The sequence below is a fragment of the Sciurus vulgaris genome, assembly GCF_902686455.1.
Source record: "Sciurus vulgaris genome assembly, chromosome: 1".
In the NCBI taxonomy this organism is placed as follows: domain Eukaryota; kingdom Metazoa; phylum Chordata; class Mammalia; order Rodentia; family Sciuridae; genus Sciurus; species Sciurus vulgaris.
Window position 1 is genome coordinate 24,531,550 of NC_136461.1, and position 19,416 is coordinate 24,550,965.

General features: G+C 53.6%; 1 protein-coding gene across 5 annotated transcripts in view; it reads right to left on the minus strand.

The window, feature by feature from the left end:
• The window catches only part of CSMD2 (CUB and Sushi multiple domains 2), a 550,277-nt gene that overhangs the window by 226,017 nt on the left and 304,844 nt on the right, over positions 1–19,416 (minus strand). For all 5 annotated transcript variants that reach the window (XM_079130766.1, XM_079130765.1, XM_079130764.1 and 2 more), the window contains 3 exons: positions 17,316–17,419; positions 16,474–16,586; positions 663–845 (listed from right to left, as the gene is read on the minus strand). In XM_079130766.1, coding sequence (XP_078986892.1) covers positions 663–845; positions 16,474–16,586; positions 17,316–17,419 — 400 coding nt within the window. The remainder of the gene's footprint in view (positions 1–662; positions 846–16,473; positions 16,587–17,315; positions 17,420–19,416) is intronic.

Below are 19,416 nucleotides of genomic sequence, written 5' to 3' on the forward strand. Positions count from 1 at the left end.
CAGAGCCCCTCACACTTGGGATCCCACTGTGACTGAGATCCCACTGTGGCTGAGGACTTCCAATATCATTTGCGCCGCAAGTATGGCCAGCCCATTGGAGAGGAAGACAGGCAGAGGGGCTTCCCTATTATCCCATTCCCACTCCCAAAGATCAACAAACCGAGGACAGCCGGAGCCCTCATCTGTCCCTAAAAGGGACAAAAGGCAGTGACTGTAGGATATATTTCATGTCCTGCAAGGCTGTTGTTTCCCACAGCACCCGGAGGCTGGTAGAGAATCTACCACCTCACAGACATGCCAGTCTCTCCAGCCCAGCTGATTGAGTGGTGTCAGTGGCGGTAACGAGGGTCAGTAGGAAATGTCTGGGTCTGGCCTTGTGGGCCATGCTCACAGGACTCCGTTTTGCTCTTAAGGATCACCCAGAAGGGTAAGATGACAGTGAAGAAGGCCCTGAAGGTCAAGAGCAATCGTTCTCAAGACTGCAGTCTACAGTCCTGCCAGAAATGAAGAGCCAGCCAGCAACGTTCCGAGGATCGGAAGAAACCAACCAGAGTGGCGCTGTGGGCACACAGTGCAAGGTGCCCAGGGATGGGCCCCAGGGACCAGCTAGGAAATGGGCCTCTTGGTGGGGACCCTGCCGTGGCTGCCTCCCGCTCACTTACACACGCAGCCTGGCTTCTTAGCCGACCACTGGTTATTCTTTTGGCACGTGATTGCCTTCTGCCCCACCAGCTCAAAGGCAGGCTGGCACTCAAACTTGAGTGTGTCACCGTGGCGGAACCGAGAGCCTTCCCTCCGGCCGTAGGCAGGGACGCCGGGGTCGCCGCAACTGCCCTGCTCGATCTCTGAAAGACAGGAAGACGAGAAAACAGACAAAAGGTGACTTTCTACCTCTCCTGGAGATGCAGGTGTACATTTCACGTTCTGCTACCCTCCTGCCCAGAGTTGGTGCTTGGCGTCACACAAGTAGACATTTAATGTTCTTATAGGGGACGAGAGTCATGTCTGATGGCAGCATCCAGCCAGCCTTCCTGCTAGCGCATGCCTGTGACCCTGGCTCCCCCTGAATTACCTAGAGCTGCACAGTCTCATTCAGGGGAGGTGGGTCCACATTCTTTGTGGCTTATCCATCACAGGGGTCCCACAGTTTGGAGACTTCCAGGCTGAACTTGACCCTGCAGCTGATTGCAGCTGTGACTTGATGGATCTTAAGCACAGTCCACTTCTGGGCAGTAAAGCCGGCACAGATGAGGAGGCAGTGGACACTGCTGCTTGCCACTGTCTCAAAGCAGAGACTAAGTGAGTCTCCAGATTGGCTGCCTTCCTAGATAGCAGTGCTTCCATGAAGATTTTTTTAAAAATCCAATTTGAGACAACAGCAGGTAAAATGAAACAAATGACTCGTTAAGTAAACTTTTTTAAAGTTCACCTGAGCCAGCAGCAGTGATTTCAGCCTGGGAGTGGGGCCCCTGAGACAGTCCCGGGGGCCTGGACTCACGGACATGACAGGTGACTACCCAAGAGTTAGCTGGGACCCAGGCAGGTGCTTCTGCAGGAGACTGTCCTGGCCACATCCCTGGGGTTTCTCCAGAGTCACCCACTTCCACCCACACTGTGCTCAGGGCTGTGAGAGATGAGGGGGAGTGGAGAGCGGGGGAGGAGCTCTGTCCCCGGGAGGAAGGCGCCCTATAGCAAAGATGGGGTGCCAGATGGCCGTAGCAGTTCTGAGACGGGGGAGAGAGGTGCCTGGATTCCCTAGCAGAGTGGTCTGAATGCCTCCCAGGGTTCCCAGGCCAGAAGGACCCTGCCTTTTCTCTAGGTATCATTATGAGCCATCAGAAGCCAGTCTTGGAAATCGCTGTGTGTGACTGACAGGATGATCGTGTAGAAGCTTTCTTGCTACAGGGTGAGGTTTCTGTGGGCTGATCGGGGTTGCTCCTCCTCGTCCCAGGCTCTGCCATAGATGGGTAGGCTCTTGAATGTCACACTCATGTTAACCTCAATCACCAGGCCCTCCAGCTCTCCGCTGAGAGGGGCAGGACAAAGCATTAAGTCAAACGTCAAGGGTCCTAGAGAAGGGGTGTCTGCATGACCGTGTGCTGGGCCCAAGGAATCTCAGGTCCAAGCTGGCCCACCCGGCCCTCATCTCACATCCCTTGGCTTCACTTTCCACACATCTGCTGAAATGCTATCTGTGCCCTGCTTTGAAGCTGGCTTTGTGCACACTCAGGTTGGGGTAGGGGAGTCACTGAGGCAGCCCACGGAAGGTGGCCCCTTGGCTCCAGGTCCCAGAGCTCCTGGCATCTGGAGGATATGAAGTAGGGACCCCGGTAACAAGTTGACCTGGAGAAGCAAGCAGCAGGGCCATCCTGGTTCCGGATGTCCCCAAACATGCTCTCTGGGGTTGAAGCCCCAGGCATGCCAGGACTGTAACCACAGGCCTTCGAGATCTGGGGAGACTTCCTCAGCATTTGGAGACAGAGCTGGGTGCTGCTGATAGGGGTGGGATCCAGATTTCAGATTTCCTAGTGAGCCCCAGCACACTGTAGAAGACACGCATGGGTGGTACCTGTGTCCACATCCCTGCCCTCAGCAGCCAGTCTGAGGCTGTGATGGGGACAAGAGGGCAGGTGTCCAGGCAGGAGACGGCATCTGCCCAGCCCCTCCACCACTGTGCGGGCACCGTCACGTTCACCTGATTTCTCCTCCCCATCAGTTCAATCATGGGCATATCATGAGTACCTACTGTGTGCCAGCCCCTGTGCCCAGCCCTTGAGATCCATCACCAACCCATGAACAGACAGGGAAATGGGGATGACGACACAGGGATGGTGCTTCGGGAGAAGCAGCTGACTCCGATTTGGAGGGACAGGCTGAAAATGAGGTTCAGGGCGTGAGGCTCACAAAGCTTTAGGGGTCCCGAGGACTCAGTAATCACGACGACTAAGTCTTAAAGCAATCTAGTTTTTCCTTAGGAAAGCACCACACATGCATACAAATCCAGCCCACAATGAAGACAACTACCAACATTTAAAATAAAGACTGAATCTGACCTTGCACTTGACTGAGTCACCTTTCCCCTAGACCTGCGTTTGCTTGAGACTGTCTTAAAGTGTTGAGATTGTTTTATCAGGGATATTTTGCATTAATCTTGATTTTTTAAAAAAATATTTCAGTATTATTTATCTTAATGACTGAGCTTTTCTCCCCTCACCCTTAATCTTTGTGCCCACGGTGTGTTCCTCACCTGACCCCAGTTCCAGCCCTGGTTTAGGGACAGTTTCTTGGAGAAGGCCACGTCTGAGCTGAGGCCTGAGGCTACAGAAGGGGCCCAACAAGGTGAAAGGCATGGCAGGAGAGAAGGAGGAGGGCACTTCGGGTGAGGGGAAGAGCCCAGGCCAAATCCCAGAGGTGAGACTGGTTGTAGGACTGTCGGAAGGCAGCGTTAATAACTACCTAACAGTTATTATCAGAACTCACTTCGAGTTATGTAACTAGTAACTCCAGCACTGATTATTTGTCAGCAGCCAGCGAACACTTTACATATATTGGTTTACTTCATCCTTACAGTAACCCTGAGAGCTGGGTACTATTTTCTCATTTTAAAGGTGAAGAAACTGAGACGCAGAGGCTTCATGTAATTATCCAAGGCCACAAAATGAGGAGTGTGCACGGCTCCAGGGATCCTAATCCTGTGCTACGCTGCAAGTTCAAGTGCTTTCTACAGGGTGATGAGAGGTGAGGCTGGCAAAGGCACCTATGGGCAGAGCCAGTCCATGAACGCCCATTCCCCTACATCTGCTAAGGAGACTGGCTTTAGATGGTAGTCAGCATGCATCAATAAAGGATTTCATTCTGTTTAGCATTTGATATTTTGTATGTGAAAAAGGTCACTATGACCGCCGTCTGGGGCAGCCAGGGAAGGAAGAGAGAGCATTCAATCACTCCACACACATGGGCGTGTCTGTTTAGTGTGAGCCACCGTGCTGGACATGGGGAGTGCAGGGACCAAGGCAGATGCAAGCCCTGCCTTCCGGAGTCTTGATGCTAATGAGATGCTCATGGTAGTCTGGGAGACGCGTCAATGGTACCCTAGGCTGGGCATGGACAGAGGTCTGGAGAGAGGCAGGAAGATTTGGGAGATTTAAAGCAGGACAAAGCCATAGGCCACACCGAGAGTGAGGATACAGGGACCAAGGAGGGGCACGGGTCTGGGCAATGGGGTTGCTTGCACTGAGATAAGAATGCAGGAGGAGCTGCAGGTCCGAATGCTGAGGTGTACTGAGTTTTGTGGTGCTGGTGGAATCTCCAAGCGGAATTATCTAGTAGAAAGTAGCTACATGGGTCTTCAGGGTAGAAGTCTGGTCTAGACGTAGCCACATCAATGTTCACAGCAGCTCAATTCACAGTAGCTAAGCTATGGGATCAACCTAGGTGCTCTTCAGTAGCTGTATGGATAAAGACAATGTGGCATATACACACAATGAAATATTACTCAGTCATAAAGAATGAAATTATGTAATTTGCTGGTAAATGGATGGAACTGGAGGCTATCATGCTAAGTGAAGTAAGTCAATCAAAAAAAAAAAAACAAAGGCTGAATGTTCTCTCTGATACGTGGATGCTGACTCACAACAGGTGGGCATGGGGAGGGAGGAGTGGAGGTTCACCAGATTGGAGAGTGGGGGATGGGGATAAAAAAGGGGGGATGGGAATGGGAAAGACAGTAGAATGAATCAGACATAAATTTTCTATGTTCATATATGAAGACAGACCAGTGTAACTCCACATTGTGTACAACCACAAAAATGGGAAGTTATATTCCATGTATGTATAATATGTCAAAAGACATTGTGCTGTCATGTATAACTAAAGAGAACACATAAAAAATAAAATAAAAGGTCATTTCACACATGCACACAAAAGAAGTCTGGTCTAGAAATACAGAATTTGGGATTCAGCTCATCGGTGGGAGAGTAGCCATGAGAAGGATAAGCCCACCCAAGGAGGGTGAGGACAGGTGCCCAGGACAGGACACTAGGGAGGCTGCAGGGCACAGCAGCATAGTAGACCCAGTCCTGGGGGAGCAGGTCACAGAGCTTAGAGAATGGGCACTGAGCGGGAGATGGGCGGGCTCAGTGCTGCAGGGAACTTTACGGAGGCCTGGAAGTAGGTCAGCAGGAGGGGGTCACCGCAGATGCTGGGAGGAGTGGACCCAGGGTCACAATGGGACCAGGGCCCAATGGGAGAAGAGGAGGATGAAACAGGGAGAGAAGACCTTCCAAGGAAGAATTCCTTGACAATGAAGGAAAGAGGATAGCAGCTCAAGAGGGTTATGTCCTTGGGGGGTAGTTACAAATATTTTTAAGATGGAAGGAGCTTGACTGGATTTCAGTGCTAGAGAAGAACAAAGGGAAGAGCGAGGAAGGGAGTGGGGGAGCCCCAGAGGGGAGGGCGGGGAGAGCTGGGGTTGATGGCATGAGGCCCCAGAGAAGGCAGGGGGCGGGGACTCTGGCATGCCGAGGATGGCCTTAGTGACCAGGAAGGACTCCTTCTCTGCTGACGGGCACGAACAGGGAAGAGGTGGTGGCAATGGGTTTTCATGCAGGGTGGCAGGTTGGAGGGGTCCTGGGTGACACAGGCTCTGTGTTAAGCGGGGCAGGAGGCCTGGGGTGGCAGTCGCGGGGGCAAGGGCTTGATGTCAGCAAGGAGGTCTGCAGCAGTCACTCTGGAGAAGAGGAAACTGAGGCAGGGTGGTCAGCCATGCGCCTGTGGAGCCCGCCGAGGGTGGGGAAGACTCGCTTGTACAGGTACCCGCTCATGGGGCTGGCCCCCTAGTCCTTGTCCCAGGGAACCTGCTGTGATGGGCTCACACAGACTTGAGGCCACTGTGAGGAGCTTGGCTGAGTGACAGCTGAGGGCCTTGGGCTGAAGAAGGAAGTGAACAGAGCAGGAGGCAAAGGGGGAGACCTTGGTCTGGTCACTGTCACGGAAGGATGACAAAGGGGGAGGGGGAGTGACGGGTGAAAGAGCCAGAGGACAAAAGGCCGCAGAGCAGAGGCTCTGATGACAAGGTCCAGCTGCAGCCAGAGCAGGGTGCCCTGAAAGGAAGGGAGAAGGTCCAGGCGGGAGACTTGGAGATGTCAAGACTTGGAGTAGAGGGGACGAGGCCAGGGCAGCCATGAGAAGTGGCAGAGCATGAGGCAGCAGTGGTCCAAGGAGAGGGCCACACAGCTGGAAGGGCGGTGGAGAGGGAGCTCGGGAGCTCCCGCCCACAGTGGAAGTTCCCCGGGAGGGCAGGATGAGCTGCAGGCGGGAGAGGGGGAGGGCTGCCCCTAAGGAGGATCTGAGGAGAATCAAGGTCAAGGGAGCATTCACAGAGAGGTCTCGTCCAGGAGGCTGTGTTCACTAGAGAACCGGCCTGGGAGGCAGGGAGGTCACAGCAGGGTGGGCCAAGAGGCCGGCTCCTTCAGGGAGGTGGAGGGGGCTGGGGCTTGGCTCCTGTTCCTCTGGCACCCCTGTCCTGGCCTGTCCTTCCTCAGAGCTCAACAGCCACCCCTGTGGGAACACAGGGACCAAATCCCTGCCCTCCTGCACAGGACTCCCTGTGCTCTGCTGTTCTTCCTGAGAGACACTTGACCTTGGCTCTCCTGGCCAAGTGCTGACCAAGCCTGATGTCAGGACCCAGAATGACAAGTAGGTAAATGGAATCTTGGCTTGGAGGAAAATCACTCATGCAATTTCCTGCTTTCCGGTTTAATATAATTCTAGTTTATAAGTCTCTCTCTCTCCCTCTCTCTCTCTCTGCCTTTGCCTACCAAAAGCAAGCAGGGCAGCCTGGGACCGGTGCTCCTGGTACCTCAGGGTTCCACCAAGGCGGGGCCCCCCAGGTTCACTTTCTGCCCCCTCCGCGGTTTTACCTATGGCCTGTGATCCACTCCCCGGTCTTCTCTCAGGTCTTTCAACTTCTAATACTACTTTGGAATCCTCTTACGGCAGCATCTGAACAGAAGGAACTGCTTCATGTCTCAGTGAATCCACTGGCTACGTGATGTGCTCCAGCAGGGGAGAGCCGGGAGTCCACACCAGGGCTGCCATTGCTGTCTTTCCAGACAGTGGGACTTCACGTGTCCCTTCACATCTCCACCGTCCCCTTGGCTGGAGCTTCCTCTCCTCCCCTGCATATGGCGGCTCTTCACACCGACAGCCCTTACTGAAACCGCCCCCTCCGATTTGCTTCCTGACCCCGCATCTGAGCTACCGTCCGTTTTCTTTTCTCTCTTGGCACCCCAAGAGAGGTTGGTTGCCCCTTGTGACCCACGAGTCACCTTCTCATCCAACAAGTATTTTGCTGGTTACTGCTCCAGAGGTTGGGGCTACAGCAGTGGGAATATAGGGCAAGCATCTGTTCTCCTTGCATTACCATCTCAGTGGGCAACAAAGACAAGATGACCCCCTAACCTGGCCCCCCTCACTCCCATGGGCCTCCTTGTTTCTTGTCTCCCGTGCTCTCAAGGAGAGCCAGGAATGGAGGCATCGGCCATGTAGTCTGGATCACGGGCCACCCAGCACTTTGACTGGAAACCAGAGACTGTTCTGTTAATACCCGAGTCCAGCTGATGTCCATTGCATGGGAACTGCCAAAGGGCAGCCTAAGCACCCAGACAGAGCTGTCTCTAACCTTGGCCCTGTGCCTGGAGCCCTCAGGGTCGGTGGGTGTGGCCACGAGTCCGCTGCCATGAGGAGGGAACGGAGGAGGTGCAGACCCGACTCACCGCCTGGAGGACAGCGGAGCAGGCAGCTCTGGCCTCTGGCTGGGAGCAGTGGTCAGGCTTTCTGGGTGTTGTCTGAACCAGAAACCTCGGACTCAGGCCGAGTCCACCCTCCCCCACCCCTCCCTCGTCTGGGCCCCTCCTGCTCCACATCCTGGCACCCTCCGCGCTCCCTCTCTTCTTTCACTGCCTGGACTCAGCCCCACGATCTCCCACCTGGGTGACAGCGGCCACCTGGTGTCCCCTGCCCTTCACCTCTCCCCTCTTGACCACACTTAACAAAGCAGTGAAGGTCACTCAGAAACAAAAATGATTACACTGTCCCCTCCTCGTGATCTCATGGCTTCATGAAGCCCACCGTTGAAAACCCTAACTCCTGAGCAAACCTTGCCTCCCCCACCCCCATTTTCAACCCTCCTGGACCTTGAGATCACAGCCTGAATTGAGTGATCTGGAGGCAGGTGAAATTGGGCAGCGGTGACGAGCAAGGACCTGCAGTCACGAAGTCCTGGATCTGACACTACATGATAGTCCTGGGGACATTACTTATCTTCTCTGAGCCTTAGTTTTGCTGCCTGTATAATGGAAATGGCAATATTAACACCGCCTTCGAGGGTCACTGTGGGCCCGAAATGAGCTTATTTGTATGAGATGATTGCCAAAGTGTCTAGCACATGGAGCCCAGTAACTAGAGGGTGTTTCCTCATTGTTCCTGGTTGGCAGAGCCCCAGGGGCTCTCCCAGGGCTAGAATTAGGCACCCGCTACCTGCACTTCCTCAAAAGAAATTCCCTGCTTGTCTGCCAGCTAAAGAATCATCTTCTGGTGTCAGTGCAAGCGCATCCAAAGTGGGTCTTCCCTGGAGTCTCCCAGCAGCCTCGGGGGTCTTCCTCTCCTGCTCTGGACTCCAGGAGGTTTCTGCCAGAGCTGAGGGGCTGCCCTTTGGGGCGTGCATTTCTCCCTGTTACATGGTGAAGTTTCTTGAGAGCCCAGACTATGTTTCTGAAATGTCTCTCTCCCAGCTTCTGGCAGGCTGCTGGGCACAGAGGGGGCACCCAGTTAGTGCCAGAGGGAGGGCGAGGGGGGCAGGAAAGGATGGAGGGCAAGAAGCAGGAATGGGGAAGTGGAGAGCCAGAGCGTGGTGTCTGCAGCAGTCACGCTCACTGTGGCCAGAAGTTCAAAGGGACCGTGAGAGAGATGAGGCCAGTGGGTCCCTGCGGGAGACTGAGAAGGGCCGGGCTGAAGGGATGGCCAGTGGGTCGCTAAGCTTTATCACGTGGGGCGTGGGCTCCTCAAGGCCTGGCGTCCACCTCCAGAACCACGTCCAGTGGTGTATGCATTCTGAGTGCTTGAGACTCAATGTTTAATTAGCACACAATCCTAGCAATTGACCAGGACAAGTGTGCATCGGGTTGGCACCCTGGGCATGCTCGGATCTCTTGCCTTTCCTTACAGCCACATCCCACTCTGATTTTCTACTTCTGATGCTGGGAAAGGAACCAGGAGGTGAGAAACGGCACATCTCTCTGCACACGAGTCTCATGAATGGGACAGAGTTGTGGGTGGATGAGATGGGTGACGTTCTTCCCCCATCTCCTTCCTCCACTGTTCTGTCTTAAGTCTCTTACTGGCTGAAGGAGGTTGGGAAACAGAGGCGAATATGGACGTGAAGAGCACTTAGGTTCTTTCCAAGCTGTCTTCAGCTTTAGCTCCAAACCAGAGCTTACTGCTGTTAAAAGCCCATGCACTTAGGGTATATCTCACTGACAAATTACCTCCTGCCAAATTGCAGTGCGCAGCAACCTCTGCTGTTCCCTAGCCCAGTCCTCAGGGGCCAGAGCAGACTGGATCCTCCTGGTTTCCTGAGAGGAGGCAGCTGCTGCTTCTCTCTAGCTAAACTTTTGTTCCCGCTGACTGGAAAATGCTTAAAGGTGTCATGGAAACTCAATGAGTATCTTAGGAACATGCCAGGTGTCATTCTTGGCTGGAGCTGGAACATTCTGGCCTCCTGACTTGTAGGGACTAGACAAAAAATAGAGGCACCCTGAATAGAGGAGAGGCTGAAAATGACCACGTGCTTGACATCTGACAAGAAGAAAAGCAGGGCCAAAAGGGCGTGGAGTCAGTGGTGCGGGTCTGCTGTCCTGGGCCTCCTTCCGAGCCAGCCTCCACCTCCACCTCTCTTAGGAGGCTCACAGGCTCCTTAGAGCTCTATTGTAGAGAAGGGGGCACCGTATGCAGAAGGCAAGCCTCGGCTTTCTCCTCCCTACTTACTCTCAAAACTTATTCCTATGGAGATTTTAGACTCCACACTACCCACACATCAGCCATCTGAGCCAACATGCCTCTTCTCCTGGGATATCTGAAAACCTTCTTTTTATCCTTCAGGCAAGTCTCGGTGCCTGACATCATCTCCTCCAGGGAGTCTTCCCTGATGCCCACGGGCAAGTCAGCTGGCCCTCCTCTCTATTTGCCCTTCTAGCACTTCACTTGATGCCAGTGAACACAGACCAAGCATTAGGTGAGGGCAGAGCTAGTCTTGTCCTTAGACCCTCAGTGTCCTGAACGGTGCCAGCAATGCCCCATCAGGCCTTAGAACATGTCGAGTCCACAGATGGATGATCTTGATCCTAATTGGAGTCCCTTTCTACATGATCTCTGCCGCCTGACCTTGCTCTTCCCTGTTCCAGGGGCAGGGTCCCTGCTTCTGCCTCCCAGACGAAGCCTCAGGCTGTCAGACTCCAGGCTCCAGCCAGGAAGCAAGGAGATTTCCAGATTGATGTGAAAACTTGTTAGCAAGTTGTGTGTAATTTTATAATGTTTCTGGTAAGTGCTAATTGCCTGTTCCTTAAATATTTCTTGTTCTACTGGGAAGCAAAGCAATTGCAACTATGAACGCATTGCTCACAGCTGGCCGCCCCCAGAGGGAGATGGTGTCCTGACTCCAAGTGCTCAGCTAGTGATAGATCCCGAGTCTCCTCCTCCGCCCTGACCTAGGTCTGGGCGGAAGAATTTCTGGGAAGTAAATGCTCCAGTTTTCCCACTGGGGCTCCTGTTTTCAATGAGGGGTGAGAGGTGACGCTGCAGAAGCCCCTGCCCAGCCCCAGGCTGCACGTCTTTGCCTGAATGGAGGAGAGGGGTGTTGCGGATGATGGGGCCAGGTATACCTCGGGGAGGGGTGGAAGTGATAGAGGTCGGTGCTCTCAAATACCTCATGCCATCCTGCGGGACATCCGCCTCCTGGCTGCCCTTCCACCCAGAAGTCAGTCAGGTTCAATGGAATTCCCTAGAACCTGGGATAAATGAAGGGCCACGATGGGGGCAGAAGTATTACTGAAGCTTTTTGCAATGGTGCAGGTCAAAAGAGCTGCAGGCCTGGGGAAGGGACCAAGCTTCCACCTGGAATTTCCCTAATGCCAGGCCCCATGCCCGGTGCTTCAGTACAGAGTCCTCAGGAGACCTGGTGAGTCACACAGTTCCCCGCCCCTCCTCACAGACCAGGAAACGCTGGCTCCTGGATGAGGAGGGAGCTCCGTGGCAGAACCTGCCTGTCACCTGGGTCTGTCCAATTCCCAAACCTATGGGGACATAGAGAACACAAGGACTCTTGGGACCTGAGCACCCAGAGGTGGCAAAGGGGACCAAAAGGAGGCCACGGGTGGGAGGAGGCTGTGATGGTGCCCTTGGAAGAAGTGGGTGCAATTTAATTCTGCAAAGCTTATCTGAGCCCACGTTCTCAGCCAGGCACCGGCAGGCCCTGCAGGACTAGAGAGGTGAACACACTGTGATCTGGGCCTTGAATGGAATCCGAGGCGCTGCAGTTTGAATTTGGGTTTGGAATTGTGATTGCGTAGACTTGGGATGCCACATGAAAGGTTTCTGTGCTTCACCCTGAAGTCAATGAGAAATTGTCATTAAAGTCTTGGGTTTCTTTCTTTCTTTTAAGTAGGAAGGAACTGTGCCAGACTGAGATTCTGGGAAGGTCACTGGGAGCCAAGTGGCAGATGGGTGGGGAGGGGATGCTGAGCAGGAGGGCTGTGGCATCCGCAGAGGGAGAGGTGACGAGGGACATGCTCCCACAGGGGAGCTGACGAATCTGGAGAGGGTTAGGAGTGGGGGAGGGCGGAGGAGGGGGAAAGGCAGCTCCGTGATGGGGTGGAGGGTGGGGCGCAGGTGTGGGGGCTGTGCGAGTGGGGGCAGAAGATGGTGGGCTTCCCATTTGGACATGGGGCCTCTAAGGAAGTAATTTAGGTTGGTTAGGGAGGGGTCCTGATTTGATGGGATTTATGTTTTTATAAGAAGAACACCGGGTGCTCCCGCTCTTTTCCCAGGAAAGGCTATGTGAGGACACGGTGGGGAGGTGGCCATCTGGGAACTGGGAAGAAAGCCCTGCCCAGAAACCAAAGTGGCCCAAACCGTGATCTTAGCCGTCTGGCCGACAGAGCTGCAAGAAAATAAATGGCTGTCGTTTAAACCTCCTACGGCGGTGCTTTGTGCTGGCAGCCCTGGCTGACAAGTACAGATGGATTGACTTTAGGTGTCTACAGACAGGTGCAGGGTAGACAGAGGCACAGGTGGGGGACAGATGTGGAAGTCACGAGGGTCCCGGTGGAGGTGGAAGCTGTGGCAGTCGATGACTGCAGAAGGTTCCAGAATGAGAGGAGCGCAGGCTAAGAAGGGGCAGTGGGAAGCCATGCAGCAGATATGCAGGTCTGGCCAGAGGTGGCGGAGGAGGAGGAGGTGCAGGTGAGGCAGTCACAGCAGGTGCCAGGGCCCTCAGCCCACCACCTTGACAGCAGAGGGGTTCCTCACCATGAAGGTGTATGACTGATGGGCTTCACTCCTCCAATCAAAACCAGGGTGGGAGGGACCAGAAGGAAAAGGTGGGCCCGCTTGATTCCCCCTCCCCAGGTTCTTCCCACTGGACAAAGTTCAAACGCGTTAGGAAGCCTAGAGGACTCCCGTGCCCTGGCTTCTGCCTCCTGCCTCGCCTGTCCCCACACCCTGCACTCGCCACTGTGAGCCAGTTCAGTTCTCAGCCAGTCAGAGCCGGCACAGGTCACCTGGCCGCAGATCCAGGCCTGGACTGGAGGACAAGGAGCCTGGAAGGTTTGGATGCAGAGGGACATTGGTGGCCTCAAGAGGAAGGTGTCATCTTGAGGTCAGGCAGTGTGCAAGGGGCTCTCTGTGACCTTGGTTCACTGTCATAATGACACTCCTAGGCTGGTATTATTATCCCTATTTTATGAATGGGAAAACAGGCTCAGAGACATCACATGGCTTTCCCCAGGTCACACAGCTGGGGTCACGCTGGGATTCACCAGGTCTGATCCATTTCCAGAGTGTTTTATCCTGAGTAACACTGCTGCCTCTCTTCTGAGAACCTGATGCAGCCACAAGTCTTAGTCAGGTCTCCAAATGCCCATACTCTCCCTCCTCATTTGTCTGGTCCAAGAAGAAGTCTTGCTGAGGCCTAGTCCGTGACCAGCATCCACCCCATGTACATTTTTAGACCATGTCGAGGACTCACTATCATCCCAGCACCCAGCGTAATACTGGCCACATAGGGGGTGTTGAATCAATACTGGCTGAGTGAAAGAGACAAGTGAACTCATGAACAAAAACTCCAACCTCTCGTGAAATGAAACCCAGGCTCAAGATACCTGGTGCATTTGACTGGGGCAAAGCTTTGGCTTCTATGAAGATTTTATAAGGAATTCAGTTTTGTAACTTTGGGAGGCTCCCAGAATAGGGTGAAAAAAATCATGGATTCTGAAATTGAGATGTGTGCTGGAATCCAAGCTCTGCCCCTTGCCAGACTCCCGTGTGACCTCAGGTGGGTTACTGTACCCCTGAGTCTCGGATGTTTCAATTACACTAGAGCAGCCATGGTAGAGCTGTTGGCACTGCAGGAGATGAAGCATTGCTTTTCCAGCTATGAATCTTCTCTTTAAAGAAGGCTTCCAAGGACAGAAAGAGAAGACAGGAGAGCCCTCCCTGCTAGGCCTCCCCTACTTCATCTGGGTGCTCCTTGGGGCTGCCCCAAGTCTCTGTTAAATGACACAGTTTGAGGACCCTGAGAAGATGAATGTAAAGTTTCTGCCACATGGTAGCTCTCAAAGAATGTCCCTTTTTCTTCCAAAGACAAACAAATTGAAGTCCTCTTTCCCCATGATAACCCTGCAATGTTTGGGCACAGCGCTCCGTCTCCTGAGTCCACCTTTCCCTTGATAAACATTCAGGGGTCACAGACATTTCTTCCCACAGGGATTGGCTTAAATCCTCTTCTTAGCTATCCCAAGCTGACATCTCCACAGTTAAGCTCAGTTCTTTGATTCCTGATCAAGGAAGAATAATGAACATCTAACTCCCTGGGATAAGCTCCAGCAGCTAACTTTTAAATATTGTCCCTGCTTCATTGTATTCTACTAATTCAGCCAATAGCTCTAAGCCCTCTAGACCTTCTCCCCCATTGCCTTTTTATTTCGGTAGTAGAAGTGAATCTTGGGCCTCACACAATCTAGGCAAGTACTCTACCACTCGGCTATCCTTAGCCTTTCACATTTTATTTTAGACAGGGCCTCTCTGCTAAGTTGCTGAGGCTGGCCTTGAAATTGTGATCCTCCTGCCTCAGCCTCCTGAGTAGCTGGGATGACTGATAGGTGACATTGAGCGTGGCTTGCCCTCCAGACCTTTTTGCAATCTCAAGCAACTAATACTGTCATCTCTTTCAGACTCAAGCTATCTGTTTTATTCAAACCACTGGACAGATCAAGGGCACATGGATGACACAGGGTTATCCCTCCCTGAGTTTGGGAGCATCCATCACTGATCAGCTTCCATAGAATTTCAGAAATGGGGGGAAACTTAGAAACTTTGCATCCAAATCTGTTCCCGTTTTCATAACAGACAGTGACAAGATAGGACGTGAATCAAGCTCTTCTGATTGGCCATCGGGGGCTCGTCCCATGACCACAGAGCTCCTCGTATATAACTATGCTTCTGAACAGCTCATTCATTTAACTACCTGGATGCTCACTGCTTTGCAATTTCCAACATTTTAAGTTTTCATAGTTTTGATCTAACAAACCCCACAGTTTTCCCTGTGACCTCAGTTGTATTATTATCTCCATTTCACAGATGAGAAAACAGCCCAGAAAGCTTGCATGAAAGGTTTCCACAGAGTAGGAAAGTGACAGAACCAGGATTCACACTCAGCATTTGTGACCCACAGTGTCCTCTGCTTGCTGCCCTGCTTCACCTAGACACGTGGCTCTCTAGTCTTGGAACAGGGTGGCCATCATCTTTCTCACAGTGGAACGACAGTGTTGGCATAGGAAATATGGGTTAGACTCTTAGCGGTTGAATTGTGTCTCCCAAAAAGTGATGTCAAAGTTGTAACTCCTGGTCCCTGTCAGTAGGATCTTACTTGAAAATAGAGTCTCTGTGCTATAATCAAAAAGACAAGGCCATAGTGGAGTAGGGTGGGCCCTTCATCCAAGATGCTAGTGTTGTTATAAGAAATGGAGGAAAGACACCTAAGAATGTGACATCAAAGGCAGAGATCGGAGAGACACAGCTACAAGCCAAGGAATGCCAAGGACTGACAGCCACCAGCCAAAGCCAGGAAGAGGCAAGGAAGGATGCTCAGAGCCTCTGAGGAGACACACCCTGCTGACACCTGGATGGCCACCTTCAGCCTCCAGATCATGCCAGAATACCTTTGTTGCTTTAAGCCCCTGGTTTGGTGCCTTGTCATGGAAGCCCTAGCACAGTTCAGGTCCTGGTGCGAGAAGAACCTTGGGAGGAGCAGGTGTGCAAGTCACACTGGAGGCACGCCTCCCTGGCTCTGTCTCCTTAGTAAACACAGAGTTGTTTTGAGGACTCAGGGCTCACTTCCTTGGTAAAGGGCGGCTGCTCCCTTCCCTGAGCTCCCACTGGCTGTCTGGGCCGCCATCTTGCTTTGACACTCATTTGTTTTCTCAATCTCACCACCAGAGCAGAAGGCACAGGCCAGGCCTGCCTCTGGCACATCTGTTGCCATAGGGATGGGTCTAGTGTCTGGTACCTCACAGGGGCTTGACAACTACTGGTGAAATGTCTTCTCCCTTTCTTGGGGAATGGGCATCAGCAGTCATTAGCCAACAGGAGGTTTGGAAGCTCACGGAAGGGTGATGGTGGGGATAGCTCTTGGGCCCCAGAGTTTATATTTCCTTTAATGCTCATTCCTAGCAAGAGATGAAGACCCTCGCCTGCATCCTCCTCAGGCTATCAATGATGCCGGTGTCTGTCCTTAACCTTATGCTAGAGTCACTCACTCATCACCATGACACCCAAACAGGGTAGCTTGGGAAGGCAATGTCCCCCATGCAAATATTTTAAAAATAAGAGAGGCTCAGAAAGTTTATGGGGCCTTTAAAAAAGTCTACATGAGCCAGATATAAATTGGGGATGGGATGTTTGTGTGAATCTGGCACTGGGGTCTCAACATTTTAAGTGAATTATCTCAGACAGTCTTCCGAAGAATATGGAAAGCCCCCCGAAACAAAGGAGGCCAGATTTCAGAGAGGTTGAATAATAAGCTTAAGGAGAGGAAGCTGCACAGGGCTGAGCCGGGATCTGAACCCATGGTTTGTGACTGTAAATCCAGAACCCAATCTGACTTGTGCAGTGATGTTTACCGGGCTCTCCAAGAGCAGTTACCTTCATAAGAAGCCTTGAATCCCAGGGAGCTGCCACTGCCATCAGTCTGGAAGAGGAGCCACATTTGATGGCTGGTGCTGACGATGAGATCTGGGACCGATGTACCTGTCAGGCTGTCAGGAGAGAGAGATTCAGAGGAGTGCGCCCACCACAGGCCAAGTAAAGTGACTGCCCAGCTGACTGCATCTCAAGGGGACCGGGAGCCAGGCCTGCTCCGAGGCCCACCTGCCTCCGAGGCTGGGCCACATGCCCTGAAGGAGAGCATTTTCCAACTCCCGGGTCAGCCTATGGGTGGTGGCAAAGGAGAACTCAAGGGCCCCAGAGCGAAGGCCCAACGCAGTGGAATCCCAGTACGGCCTGCCACTGTCCTCTCCCTTGACTATACCATGTCATGGTGGCCTTCCTCCGCTCAGGAAATGATCTACATGATCTCGGTTCTCTGCACCCCCAGTGTTGTGAGTCGGGTAGCAGTGCCCAGGCAGGAAGCATGCTCCTGTGTCTCAGTGGGAGGTCCCACTGCCATGGACATACGAGCTTGGAGAAAACACTGCTGGGTGGCAGAGGCAGGGTCTGCCCAGCAGCAGGTGACCACGTGGGAACTCCAGGCTTGCCCTGGTCTCTGATTCTCACTGAATTCCCAGTGAGGACTTGGCCCGGGATGCCTTCCCCTCAGCTAGAGTAGAGACAGGCAGTGGGATTCCTGCCAAAGAAGCCGGCAGGGCCTCAGGACACTGTCCTTGCTGTAGTAGTTTGGGAGCCAGGGAGGACTCAGTAAGCCCCACCCCTCAGCCAAGGCCCACGTGCTGTCCCAGCCTCTGGACCACACGCAGCCCTTCACTTACATGTAGAGAACTGTCTTCTGGTCCCCATCCTGCCCACCGTCCCCGACTGTCAGGGTGTCGTAGCCCCTCTCCAAATCAAACTCCTCGAAGGCCAGCTTGATCACCTGGGGAGGGAGCACAGGATGAGCAGGGGCAGGGCTGCAGGGAAGCCTCCCACAGACTGGGGGACAGGAGCGATTTCCCCATTCTGTCTTGATGTCCAGAGTCACTGGAGACACACTGACCATCTCTGTGCCATCCTGAGGAACATGAACTATTTCTTTCCAGGCTGCACACCCTGTGGGGCCCCCTGTGTCTGAAGAAGCTTGTGGCACAGCTGGTCAAATCCAGGACTGTCAGAGCGGCACCAGGCACATCTGGCTGGCTGAGAGATGACTGGACTCTCTCTTCACACTCTAATGCATAGAAATCCCCTGGGGCCTTAGTGGCACTCTTTCAGGCCACGTGTGGAATCTTGGTCCTCTTGCCCCCAGGGACCTGCAGATGGTCCTGCTAGTCTCTCTGCCTGCTTCTCTCCTTCCTCTTTGCTTGTTTATTTGTTGAATAAATAAATGTTCTCAGAAGGAGATTTTGACGAGATTCCTCCCTCTTCACTTCTTTCAGTCCTGCCTTCCACAAATATTTACCAAGCACCAGCCCTATGCCAGGCGAGGGGGTGGGGTTTTCACAGTTAGCGAGACCTTGTCCCTGCCTGGGGTGAGAAAGGGGGTCTGAGAGGTAACGGAGAAGCATGGGACCAGGTAACAGGTGCTTCGGTGGGGACGGCAGAGCAGAGGGGAGCCTGCCATGGGGGCAGGAGGGTGGGCCGCTCTGGATGGTGGCATCTGAGGGGATTCTGAAGGCTAAGGAAGATGGTTGGACCAAAGTGTGTGGCTGAGAGAGGGCGGGGACACTCTGGGAAGGAGCCGGGCACAGGGCCTGAGCCATGACAGAGACAGAGCACGCCAGCAGAAGTTGTTTGGTGTCTGCAAACAGGCACACCTGCCAGCAGCCCCGCTCCAGGGAACCCCGCCGGTGGCTGAGTCTTTGGTGCAAGGAGGGGACTCCAGGGGGTCCAGAACTCAAGAAGTGTGCTGCAGCTTGATCCCAGAGGCCTCACACCCATCCCCTGAAAGAAGTGGCTTTGATCTGGAGGGAGGTGACAGCATCAGGCTGGCTGCTGGGCTGAAGGGAGGTGGGAGGTGAGGAGGGTTCTGGGCTTTGGCGTTGGCACCCATGAGCGATGGAGAAGCCATGGGTAGAGGAGCGGTCGGTCTAAGGGTGTCTAGGACTGCAACTGGGTGGGGTGCGGGTGTCTGGGTGACGTGCAGGTGTCCGGCACATTCATGAAGACAGGACACACAGAGTCACTCGATTCTAGTGTTCAGTCTGGGTCTCTTTTTGTCCATTTCTATCAGGTTTCAACCTGATGGTGACCTTCCCTCCCCCAAAGGGGAGGGCAAGGCGGCTCCTTGGCTTTCTACTCTACAGCCCAAGGACTACATGATCTATTTCTCCTACCTGTCACGGATGCCTTCTGTCCTCCTCTGTCCAGACCTAAGAGCCCTGCACCCACATACGGCCAGGGTGCAGCAGAGCCTCAGCCCTGGATGCTTCCGACATCTCAGAAGAAAACTGATCTTGCCCCCACTGATGATCTGGTGCCCTCTATGCAGGGTCCCTCTGCGCGGGTGTGGGGTTCAGAGAGGGACATCTCTGGCTAAGAACAGACCTGAGCGTGTCAGGAGGTCTGTGGGTAGGGGAGGGCGCGACCTCTTGGCTAGGAGAAAGGTCAAGGAGTTCCCTGGAGGACATGAAGCCCGGGCGGAGTTTGGGAGATGAGGCGGCTGGAGTCCAACCTGTGGGTGTGGAGGGAAAGCAATCCAGGCAGGGGGTGGCAGAGGCGTGGACCCGCGGGGCTCTTTAGAGACTCCTAATGGACCTGGTGTCGTTTAACTGAGAGCGAAGCAGGGGGTGGTAGCCAAAGGGCAGTGAAGAGGAGCCAGATGGTGAAAGGCTGTCTTCTATCCTAAGGATCTGGGCTTTGTCCTACGGAGGCTGTAAGCCAGGCTGGACACAGGCTTTCTTCTTTAGGAGCAGGAGCATTGACGGGTGGTTGGAA